The sequence below is a fragment of the Temnothorax curvispinosus genome, unplaced genomic scaffold (genome assembly GCF_003070985.1).
Source record: "Temnothorax curvispinosus isolate PA1 unplaced genomic scaffold, ASM307098v1 QBEX01010897.1, whole genome shotgun sequence".
Lineage (NCBI taxonomy): Eukaryota > Metazoa > Arthropoda > Insecta > Hymenoptera > Formicidae > Temnothorax > Temnothorax curvispinosus.
Genome location: NW_020220677.1, coordinates 1 through 12,498, shown reverse-complemented (window position 1 = coordinate 12,498; position 12,498 = coordinate 1). Strand labels below are relative to the sequence as shown.

At 27.1% G+C, this 12,498-nt stretch overlaps 1 protein-coding gene across 2 annotated transcripts; it reads right to left on the bottom strand.

The window, feature by feature from the left end:
* Positions 1–811: 811 nt before the first annotated feature.
* LOC112460838 (vesicle transport protein SFT2B) lies at positions 812–9,099 on the bottom strand. 2 transcript variants are annotated; one of them, XM_025025727.1, is made up of 5 exons: positions 8,759–9,099; positions 6,125–6,142; positions 5,772–5,941; positions 1,543–1,660; positions 812–1,474 (listed from the first exon to the last, which is right to left on the bottom strand). In XM_025025727.1, the coding sequence occupies exons 1-5, from the start codon at positions 8,825–8,827 to the stop codon at positions 1,346–1,348; spliced, it is 504 nt and encodes a 167-aa protein (XP_024881495.1). In that variant the 5' UTR covers positions 8,828–9,099; the 3' UTR covers positions 812–1,345. The 2 variants fall into 2 exon arrangements, with proteins under 2 accessions (XP_024881495.1, XP_024881496.1); XM_025025728.1 differs by lacking the exon at positions 6,125–6,142.
* Positions 9,100–12,498: the final 3,399 nt, after the last annotated feature.

The window sequence follows — 12,498 nt, the reverse complement described above, 5'->3', positions numbered from 1 at the left end:
GAGAGTTCACTCGAAATTTTGACATATCAAAGTACTCTTAAATATTGAATGTAAAAAATACAAAAAATATTGAACCAAATGTGTGACAACGTGCCCCGGTCTACCCTAAATATATATGATTATATGTGATTATATATGAAATTTGGTGCTTTATATAAAATTATATATGGGCATATATAATTCCAAATATATCTAGATATGAATAATAGATCATACTATATGCACTCATGTATGGATACATATAAAATTCATATGGAAGTATATATAACCCTATATGATTATATGATTATATATATTTATACAGGCGATTAAAATAATAAAATTTACATAACTTAATTTTTAATAAAACGTGAACTGTATAAATATAAATATAATTATCAAATTACGATCTTTTAGTGAAATTTAGAGGAAGATTTTTTGAAAAACGTTATTTAAAAGTAAATTGTCTGATTTAGACAGTTACATTATAATATTTTTTCATACAGAATAAAGAGGAAAAATATTAATAAGAAATTGGTCCAATCGTTATCAAGATGAGGTGGTCTCACGCTTGTGTGTCGGCACGTATACTTTACGCAAGATACTATTGTGATTGCGTTCAGTATTGGCACTTATTGCCAGTACTGAAAATCTGCAGTGCACGTGTCGTTTTTCATTATTAGCAGTGAATGCAGAACCCAGCCCTCTCTTAAAACATGAAAATTTAAACATTCCTGATATCTTCTGTTTTTATTATATAAATAATAAATATATATTTTTTAAGCATTTTTTTTCATTTCAGTATTTTGTTTCAACTCATGAAAAAAATTAATTATATATTTAAAACACTCATTCAATCATTTATTAAATTTTACTGAGATTGTAAAAGAACATTCAATTACATAATACAATAGGTATATGTATAATTACAATATAAGTATAGTTTACGGACGCACACACACGTACGTGTATGTGTGTGTGTACAAGAACTTTAAAATATTAACAATAAATGCTGAAAATATAATACAATGTCTATTATAGCTTTGCATTATATAGACAACTAAACTTATTTTTAATAAGAATTCATATGTAAAGTATAATGTATTAGATATATTACATGAAAGTAATTGTATATTAGTTGTATATACACAATAGAGAAGCCTAATGTTACATCATATTATATATTAAAATTAATTGATATACTTAGAACATTTTAATGTCTATCTATTATAAACATAGAGTAGAGTACAATCAGTGTTATGTATTACAAAATTAGCAAATTAAGCATAAAAAACCAAAACATATAAATAATATATATTCGTATAACAAATTTTAATATGGAGAAAAAAAAAATAATTGCTTTTTTTCATGTAATACAGGCTTCCACTGTCTTTTTGACAGCATCACGAGCATATGGTATATACGATAAGGAATACCATGTCATAGCTAGCGACTGAATAATTATAAATAGAAGAGCTAGACCAGGATTGTGCAACTGAAAATAAAAGAGTATATTAATTACTTTAAAGGATATATTAACAACAGGAAGTATTGAATACTTACATGCAAAGCTGCAAACAATGTTAAAGCAATAGAGACAAATACTAATATAGTTGCAATTACTCTTGTCGATGCAAACATCTTCTTAAGTTGATTAAATGGACCCATCAAGAAACATGTACTAAAACACAAGTCGATATATACACATATATAAGTATATATGTAATGTTCTATAGTTATATTTATAAAGTTTATTACATAAACTATTATATAAATATTAAAAATGATAAATATTATATAAATTAAACAATATATTCAATATAACAAATTACAAATTTTGATACAGAGTAAAAGAAAAATAATTGCTTTTTTCATATAATACAGGTTTACATCACTGTCTTTTTGACAGTATCACAAGCATATGATATATATGATAAGGAATACCACGTCATAACTAATGACTGATTAATTATAAATAGAAGAGCTGAACTAGGACTGTGCAACTTTATATCTTTGAAAATATACATTACAGCAAAAAATGTTTTAGACAAAAATTGTTTAGTTTAAAAAAGAAAAAAGATATAAATTTAGATATAATGTTAGTTTGTTTTTAGATGTAGGTTTCTAGACCTTGAATTTTTAAACTAAGAAATTAAGTTTTTAAAAATAAAAACCTTTATTTTTTTATATAATAGTCTTTTTACTTATAAGGCCAGCACTTTTGTCTAATACTTTCTTTTATTTAGTCAACATTTTCAGATTTATGACATTTTGAATTCGTATAACAATTTCAAATAATTTTCTTCTTATTGTAGACACAGTTGCAATCTTCACTGAAATGCTCGACGTTCTTTTGCCAGTTGTTGCATTACAATTTCAGAATAGGCTTGTTGAATTCTATGTTTTGGATTTTCTCTTGTTGGAACAGTTGCCATAATCCGATTTTTAATTATACTCCGTAAAAATTAGAAACTTGCACATTGCTTCCTCATCATTACAGATTGCTACTATTGCTCCTATTTTATTTCGCTCACAAAGCTCCTCTATGAAGAAGCTTGTATTTTATTCGATGCATAATTATTAGTATTTATTAGTTTGGCTTCTTCATACAGAAAGCTTTATGAGCGAAATAAAATAGGAGCAATAGTAGCAATCTGTAATGATGAGGAAGCAATGTGCAAGTTTCTAATTTGCATACTTTTTTAAATTTAAAATTTAATCTTTTTATGAATTGATAGAGGGTTAGCTTAGTAGCACAAGTGAATACAATTAACGCAATGTCAAATCAATGTTGAATTTGGGAGTTCAGGCTACATGATCCATATATGAACTTCGGATACGGACCTTTAATTGTGTATAAAACTGGGTCTAATTATCAACCAAGTCTTAAAGAATTATATATGAAGTAGGGATAAAAAAAGGACTGAAGAATATAATAGAATTATAAATAGCCTGATGTCTCAAAAATGGCGGAAATTAGAGCAACCACTGACATTTATCAAAAAATTAAAAATTTTATAAAGAAAGAACCCTTTTACAGGTTATTGCCAAATTCAATACCAACCTTCTTTTAATGATACTCTATGTGAAATTACATGTATAATTTATACATGTAACTTTTTGAGCAAAAATCGGTAACCCCTTCACCGATCCTTGCCAAATTCAACACCAACCTACCTTTAATGATACTCTATCCATTAAAAAAATTAAGCTTGATATCTCAAAATTTGCGGAAATTAGATTAATCATGCATGTAAATTTTTTTAGATAGAAATCGGTAACCCCTTTATTATTAGCAATTTTTCTAATTTTATTATTAAAATAATTAGACTTGTGAATTTTTTATTCTATTTTTAATTCTATTATATTCTTCAGTTTGTTCTACTTTTATCTCATATATAATTCTTTAAGATTTGGTTAATCAGTTCTTGAGTTACAGAAATTTCGGTAAATTTGGCACATACATACACACATTTTCAATGTTTTATTACATTCTGAACACATTCATTGGCATCGAAAACTAAAAAAACTATTTTTTCTTTGGTCTTTTCTACCCCTATTTCATATATAATATAATTGCATATAATTCTTAAAAATTTGATTGATTAGACGTAGGTACGAAGAGATCAGTGTACTGTATTCCCTTATCCTGTCCACATCTGAGAGAAAATCTCGTTTATTTTCAGTCGAGAAATCCTTGCATCATGAGCTGTTTTAGAATTATATGTATACATACATATATATGTAGTACTTTTTGAATACTTCCCGAGCTTACTTGTATAGCTTCTTGAGATATGACGCAGAGTCAATATTATTAAAAACTAGCAAGAAACATTTTTGTATTTTTGCAAGGACAGATTTTTAATATTTTTAATTTTGTGCTTACTGGATATTTTCAATGTATTTGTACCTTAACTGACCTTAAGGGGGAATATACACCTAAAAACGAAAAAGAAGGTAATTTTCCGGAATTTTTTTCAGGGGAATTATTGGAATTATCGGGTCAGAGTTTTTTGTAGTTAAAAATATACACTTTCAAGAAAATTTTTTTTATTAAAAAATATTGCAAATTCACGGAGTACTGGAGTCGTCTACGGAGTGCTGTAAAAAAAAGTTTCAAAACGGTATCCAGCGGCGCTTCGTCAAAAATTATCTAAAACAAAAAATCTAACAGGAAATGAAAATAGATACTATTATTTTTGGCGTATCATAGCCGATTTTAAAAATACTCAACGTAGCGATTTTCAAGATCGCTACGTTGAGTATTTTTAAGCGCCCGCCATTTTGTAAAAAATCGGTATTTTTAAAATCGGTTATGATACGCCAAAGATAATAATATCTATTTTCATTTCCTGTTTGATTTTTTGGTTTAGATGATTTTTGACGAAGCTCCGCTGGGTACCGTTTTGGAACATTTTTTTTTACAGCACTCCGTAGACGACTCCAGTATTCCGTGAATTTGCAACATTTTTTAATAAAAAAAACTTAAAACATTCTTGAAAGTGTATATTTTTAACTACAAAAAAACCCGACCCGATAATTCCAATAATTCCCCTGAAAAAAATTCCTGAAAATTATCTTTTTTTCGTTTATAGGTGTATATTCCCCCTTAACCGAATAACATAAAACGCAAATTCAAAACAATATAAATCTAAAAACGTTGACTGGATGAAAAATACTTTGGACGAAAGTTTAGATTTATAAATAGAAAAAGATTATTATATAAAAACATGGATTATATATATATATATATATACACACATATATATATATATATATATATATATATAAATATAAAACTCAAGTCCTCATGTGACACTTACAAAAAGTCAAATAATCCTATTTTTTTCTCCCTTTTAAAACAACTTTTATCTAAAATATTTTTTTTCCATAATGTGTACTTTCAGAGGTAACAGCTTCACTTTGAATGCCCTATTCTGTGCATTATACTGTACACACATATGTGCAATAGATACAAACATAATATATATACTGTCATATACATATACTGTCTATACATAGAGATCATTATTAACTCTACATTATTCGTGGTTTTTTTTACATAATTACTTGAGTTAAATGTATTTTATACTCCAACATTATATCTCAATTTTCATTGTTCTTTTTACCGATTTATAATTAAATAAAGATTGATATAATATTCGAAATAAAGACAAGTAAAAAGATTCTTCTTTAATTAAAACAATTTATGTGGCATTTAATCGATAAAAACATTTTACGTCGCAGACAAAATAAAATAAATTAAACGTTACTCTATAAAGAAAAAATTAAATTTTTTACTACTTAGTGTAAAAGGACGCAATTCTAAACTCATAATAAATAAGTATATAAGTATACAAAGAGTTGAGAATACTTGGCTGGTTGCATAGGGAGAAAGAAATGTTTTATGAAAGTTGTTTAACTCAATACAATGTATGCAATAAAATATACATATTTTGTTAACTATACTTATTTGTAATTAATAATAAAAGTTAATCATATAATATTTATTTTATAATAATTTTCAACAAGCAAATGTAACAACATATTTTTGTCTTTAAAATAGAAAATTTATTTTCTAAAAAAGTTCATATATGTATAAAACAGTTCTTCTTAAGTAATGATAAAAAATGATAAGTTTTCACTATAGATTTGCATTCAATTTACTTTATTGTTAGCTTATGTCAAAATAACAGTTACTTTATTTTAACAACTTTTCAATAATTATCCTGTATATTAAGAAAACATGATTCAAATATCATATTATTTGATAACTGTGCCTTGTATTTTACCTGAGTAAAGAGATAATGTTGCCTAAAGTATAGAATACAGCAAATACAGCAAGACCTTTCTGTAAGAACAAGGCAAAGGATCCAAGGAATGTACATAGTATGCCTACGATGAAACAAATAGCAAAACCTTTTATCCTGGTAGACCAACTTAATGTTGTTTGATCCATGACCTGTTAATTAAAGAAAAAACATAAATTTTCTACAATTTTCCATTAGACAAGTAAAGTAAAATTTTATATAATATTATAAATAATAATTTTTAATTATACATAACAGTAGAAAATGTTATAAGTATATATATATATATATATATATATATATATAATATATCTCAAATATTCTTTAATAATTACCGTAAAATCTGCATCAACCTTCCATTGTTGATTACGAGTGAGCATTTATTAAAATATGATAATTTTAGTTTACAGATAAAACAAGATTATTATTATATGTAAGTTAGGGTTACCAAATATCACTGTCGCGAAAGGACAACAATTTCTATAGAAAATATTAATGAAAGATATACATAAGAAAAATGTAAGTAAAACAATTTTAAATTTCTTAAATTAAAATTTTAATCATTATATACATGTAATCATTAAAGTTAGTAATCATTTAAATTACTTTATTAAAACATATTAATACTTTTCTTTCATTTCTTTTCCACATTTTTTTTACATAAAACGTATGTTTAATTATTTTATACTTATCTTAACTTTAATATAACAAAACAAACTGAATTGTTAACATATTATATAATGAAAATTTATATTTTTCTTATAAAATCATATTTTTCTGATATAACAAATCTCATAAACAATTGCTTATTACTTAATCCTAGGTATACACTCTAGAGTCTTTAAGACTCTAGGTAAAATTTGAAATTTTACCATTGATAGAACGAATAAGTAGGGGGATACGACTGCAATGTAGAAAAATTTTGGAGTCTCTTTAATAGCTAGCAACTGCCGAAGTAGTCAATTGTCCAACGGATAATTAACACGTAAAATAAGTCTGGGGTCTCTCGGACTCCAGTATAGGATATTTCGTACAACTTTTTTTTGTAAGTAAGTATATTTTCTAATTTATTTTATTCGAGTTCATGGTGTAAAGTCAATTGTGTATATTCAAAACAATATCTGATTATAATAGGTTGGCCAATAAGTCCGCGCGGTTTTTGACTTATAAATGTTACTTATAAATAACCGCACGGACTTATTGGCCAACCCAATATTTCTATCATTTTTAACCCTTTTTGGTCACACTGGGTAAAATACACTCCAGCGTTTTTTGACTTCGAAAACGACCCAGTAAACCAATGGAAATGGGCCTTGTGCCATTATATCTACAGGTAGTTCTTCAAGTATCGATCCCCGTCGGTGGTATATTTTTCGGCCCGTTAGTTCTCTCTCCGCATTTTTTTTCTGCAAAAAATCGCACCTTCTAACCTCAAAATCAACATACTTTTTGGAACGGCCGCATAATATTGTTATCGGTTTTACTAAACTTGTCAAACTTGAGCACAAGATTGTTAAAACATAAAGTATACCAATACACTTGCATATTGTTTTAGGTAAATAATGGAAACACATAGCTGCGACGAGATAACAGGTGTTTAAATCTCGACTAGAAGCAGAGTATCTGAATAAGTCAAGCTATTCTGAAGAAGACAGCGAAAAATTCATGTCTAAAGACAAATCAGAGGAAGTCAGTGATATGGATTCGGAATATAGAGTTTCTGCAGAAGAAAGCAACGATAAACTGGAACTTCCTGCAGAGACTCCTTGAAGGAAGCCTATAAAGATTACTGAGAAATCCTGTAAAGTCCATATCCAAGACATATGGTAAAAACCATTACAAGTGGACAACATTAGTCTCTGAACCAAGAAGACGCCATTAACAGAAGCGAATAGTTTTTTATATTTTGTATTCTTTATTTTCTTTATAAATAAATATGCATTATAAATCATTAAACATGTATTTCTTAACAAAAATGCTAATTTTTACCTGTTTGCAAAACTGCCAGATAATAGAAATGTGAAATTTCATCATTTTTAGAGCCTTATAATTTTGATGATAATATTCCAATATTTAAGTGGAGAATTTTTGTATACTTTGAAATATGCTTTTTCAAAGTCTGAAAAGTTTTCTTGATTATCTCTGTTAGCAAAAAAGATATGAATTTTTCAAACAATTATGGTAAAATAACGGTTTTCTTTGCATTTATGAGTGATATCACAATTTTTCAATACGTGTGTATTGGTTCTTATTATAATTTTAGATTATTTTTGAATAAAGGTACGTATTTTTCAGTTTATTTATTTAAAAAAAAGTGATTCAAATATGGTGATTTTCTCGAGTTATAATAAAAAAAGTAGCAGAGATCCTCCAGACCCTATTGTGGTGTTTACGTATGTGAAAAATAAGTGTTTACCTAGGGTTAAGTTTCCTTCAAAAAATTGCAAACAATTTCTATTGCAAAAGTTTAATTTTACTATTACCAAACTTTTCATAATTTCAATCAAGATTTTGTTTTATTCACTTGACTATTGCAAAACCATTACATTACTAAATGTAATGCTCTCTCAGACATGGAATTCTAAGCAGGAATTACGAACATATATTGACAAGTTTTTAAAAATTTTGAGTGTTTTTCTGAATTGTCTATTGCTTGAAAAGACTCGATTTCTCATTTACTGATTGTTTATTTAAATCAGAAGTCTGGTGCACAGCCATTTCATTGTTGGCATTTTATTGAACAAATGCTGTGTTCCACTTTATACGAAACTGAGAGTTAAAATGCAAAATTGTAAAAATAGAACATTTAATATTGTTTTTGTTCAAAGGTAGGAAGACGGAGGATCGAAGACTAAATTGTAGGACATGTCCTCCTAAAGTAGAACGTTTGGTAACCCTAATGTAAGTAACTAATCATTTATACGTATATTGCATTCCAATCAGTAATACAGTTTATTAAACGTAATTACCTGGGTAATAATACCGCTTTCTTCATCGCACCGCTCATTGCCATTCAGGGCTCTCCGTAGTTTGTCCATTTTTTAAATGAAAAACGAGTAAACTTTTCAGAGAAACTGAATATTAAATTTATTAATTCATTCAATATGTGAGGTTATCAAGCTCAACGATATATTTTACTCCTTCTATCACACATTCATGTTTTAGATCATGCGTATTTCTAAATGCTTAACTTATCGGGAAATCTTTACACGTTAAATTAATAAAAACACATCTGCCATCATATTTATTTACACGTCTTTCAAGCATATACGTATGTTGTGTGTGCTAAATGCTATGGCTAATATACATATGCTCTATCAACGAACTTGAGACTTGAGACTGCTTGAGATCTGTTCTTTATAGCTGCACTAATTGCACTTTCTGTACTTAAAGGCCCATATTCATAGTTGGAATTTATTTTGAAGACCGATTTAAGTTCAGTTTTAAGTTGTCTAGATTCATAATTAATAAATGTGGATAAATAAAACAAAACTTGAGTAAAATCTTAAGACATAACTTGTCGAAGATGAACTTATAGGCCTGTTCGTGTTAGCTGAACTTCTTGTACGATTCATCTTTCCTCTTTTTCTTTTTACGTTGAAAAGAAAAAGAGAAAAGATGAACTGTGCAAGGACAGTGCAAGTTCAGCTAAAACAAACAGGCTTCATTTCAAAACATACTAATATATATATGTTTCATAGACCTATCTTAATTATTCGACATAAGCATGAACAACAGATAAATATTCACTTTCCAATCTTATTTTTAAACTGTCGAAAGCGTCCTAAAAATTGTGCAAATCGTTATATATGATGAACAGAATAACATCTCGCAGATTAAATAAATCTCTGCGTACTTGCCTCATTCTGCTGTCATCTATTTAAGTTGTCTAATATTTGTATAATTAGATTTGTGTTTTTAAATGACATTACGGTTTTTGCATTTATAATTAAATTTGCATTGGATGAAATATTATATAGAATCGGTGCAAATGCCCAAGCAAAAAAATTTTTTTAAACGTTTTTAAAAACATTTTTAGTAATAAAAAAAATATTTAAAAAACGTTTAAATTAATTTTCTTATTAAAAAATTTTTATTTTAACATTGTAATAATAAGTTTTTTTAACATTAAAAAAATATGTTTTTAATATTAAATAAACGTTTGTTGACATTAAAAAATGTTTTTTTTATGTTAGATAAATGTTTCATTAACATTAAACATTTTTTTAATGTTTAAGAATGTTTATTTTAACAACTTTTTCGACAAAGAAACGTTTAAAAAACGTTCTTTTTCTTTATCTAGGAAAAGAAAAAAAACCGTTTTTCCTGTTTTTTTTCTTTATATATTGGGTGTGCGTACAACCGCGTGCCTGATAAAACTGCGCTCTCAAGCCCGTCATCCCCATCCGAGTATAGTACTGTGCCCACGTTGCTTGACTTTGATGATTGAATGGACAAGTGACAATCCTCTGACTCTGACGCTTCCTTCTTATACCTGTATTTGTCTACAACATATCTTTAAAATGTTAAAAAATCTGGAGTCTCGATTGAGAGAGTCAAATCTTAAAGTGTTAAAAAAACGACAACAGAAAAATGACGAAACATCTCTTACAATTAAATAAATGTTAAATAAATATTAAATAAATGTTAAATAAAATAAATAAATGTTAAATAAATATTAAATAAATGTTTTTTTATATTATTATTGGAAATAAATAATTAATGTAAAATAAATATTAAATTAATGTCGAATAAATGTAAAATGTTTTTTAAAATTATTATTGCAAATGAATTATTAATGTAAAAGAAATATTAAATAAACGTTAAATAAACGTTAAATAAATATTTTCTCTAAATTATTATTTCAAATAAATAATCAATGTAAAGTAAATATTTAATATACATTAAATAAATATTATTTTTACAATGAATTGTACAATGTGTAATTAATAAAAAATAAATATTTAAAAAACATTTAAAAGACATTGCCTGCTGCTTGGGTGGAAGAAGATTTGACTATGTAAATTATATATTTTTTATATAACAAATATGGATTTTATCTATTAATAATTAGTAATAATTTATTTGTATAGTAATCCTAATGCTACATCTTTATTATTTATCTTACTATTTTAAAAAATATGAAGAAATATTAATTTTACTCAAAAATTTCAGAAAAATAATTTTGGTTTCATTGATGAAATTGACGGACCAAAAATTGTTGGCAGGACACAATACAATAGATTATTAAATTCCTGTTGTTAATAATAATTATAGTAAATACCGTGTACTATTAAATAGTGGTGTGGAATGCACCCAGTAAGCAAGGAACATTAAATTAACGTTTAAAAATATTGATTTTATGTGTATTTTTTAAACGTTTTTTAATAATATTATACACATATTTAAAAAATATTATTTCGTAATATGATTTTTCTGAATGTTGTTAAAATATTTTAAAAACGTTACAGAAAATATTTTTCAAATGTTACTCTGACATTTATTTGAGATTAATGCAACAGTTCAAAATTCCTTGTAATTTGGACTTGGAAATAACGTTGGTAGTATATTAATTTTCTGTTGTTAGAATGTTATTGTTTTATATTGTGCCCAACGCTCATCGCGACAGCCATGATGCGTACATTTACGTACGATGCGTGAGTGCGTACGTGTGGATCGAGCAGTGCGGAGTGCTTTTTATTTACAGTATATTTATATATAAGTAACTATTATATTCTAAAAGTTGTATATTAATAATAAGAACGCAATTAACCATATGTGCTATGAATAGTAGCTGATATGATGATCTATATAACCTATAATTTAGGTTAACTACAAATAACGTTCTTTGGGTATCGGTAGAAACTATATAGTGGAATTATTTGCTATTTTCTTGCAATTTACTGCCGATTATTTTCAGCTGTTTGAGTGCGTCGAGATCATGAGCAAACGCACGCTTGTTGCGACAGCCAATCGGAAGCAGTAATAGTTCTGGAGACTGTAGTCGCATTATCTTACATATACGTATGATGTGTGAGTGTGTCATATATACGTACGTTTGTGCTTGTGCGCTTGTGCGCTGTCGAGCGCTTTTAATTGTATACAACATTTTTATATGGGTAAGTAATTATTATATTCTAAATCTTGCATATTAATGATAAGAACCCTGCAATTATCTAATGTGCTGTAAATAGGTAGCTGGTGATTCAAGATCTATTTTTTGACCTATATAAGAGAGAAATTTGCAGAAGAAAAAAAATATACCAAAGTATTAATAAGGATCGAACATATTCTTGATGTACTCGGGCCGCGAAACTGAGCAATATTCTAAGGAAAGTATTGTACAAGATACAAAGATTGGACAATATCTCATCCCTTTATCTTCCATTGACAATTTGAAGATATGCTAAAAACTGATCAAGAAGCTTTCATGCAAGTTGTAAGTAAAGCTGCTTATCACAATTATAATTAATTCTATAAACATTTACAAATAACATTCCCGGTTAGTATAATAGTTACATAATCGTAGTAGATATAAATTTACACAATAAAATCTGCAGACTTTGAAAATTTAAGAATTAAGAGAAAAGACTGTAAGAGATATCTCCTCTCCCTCCCTCTCTCTCTCCCTTTTTCTCCCTTTCTCTCCAAGAGTAGTAAATTATTTGCAATTTAGAGTCTGTTTATGTTCTAAACTCAGAGTTACAAA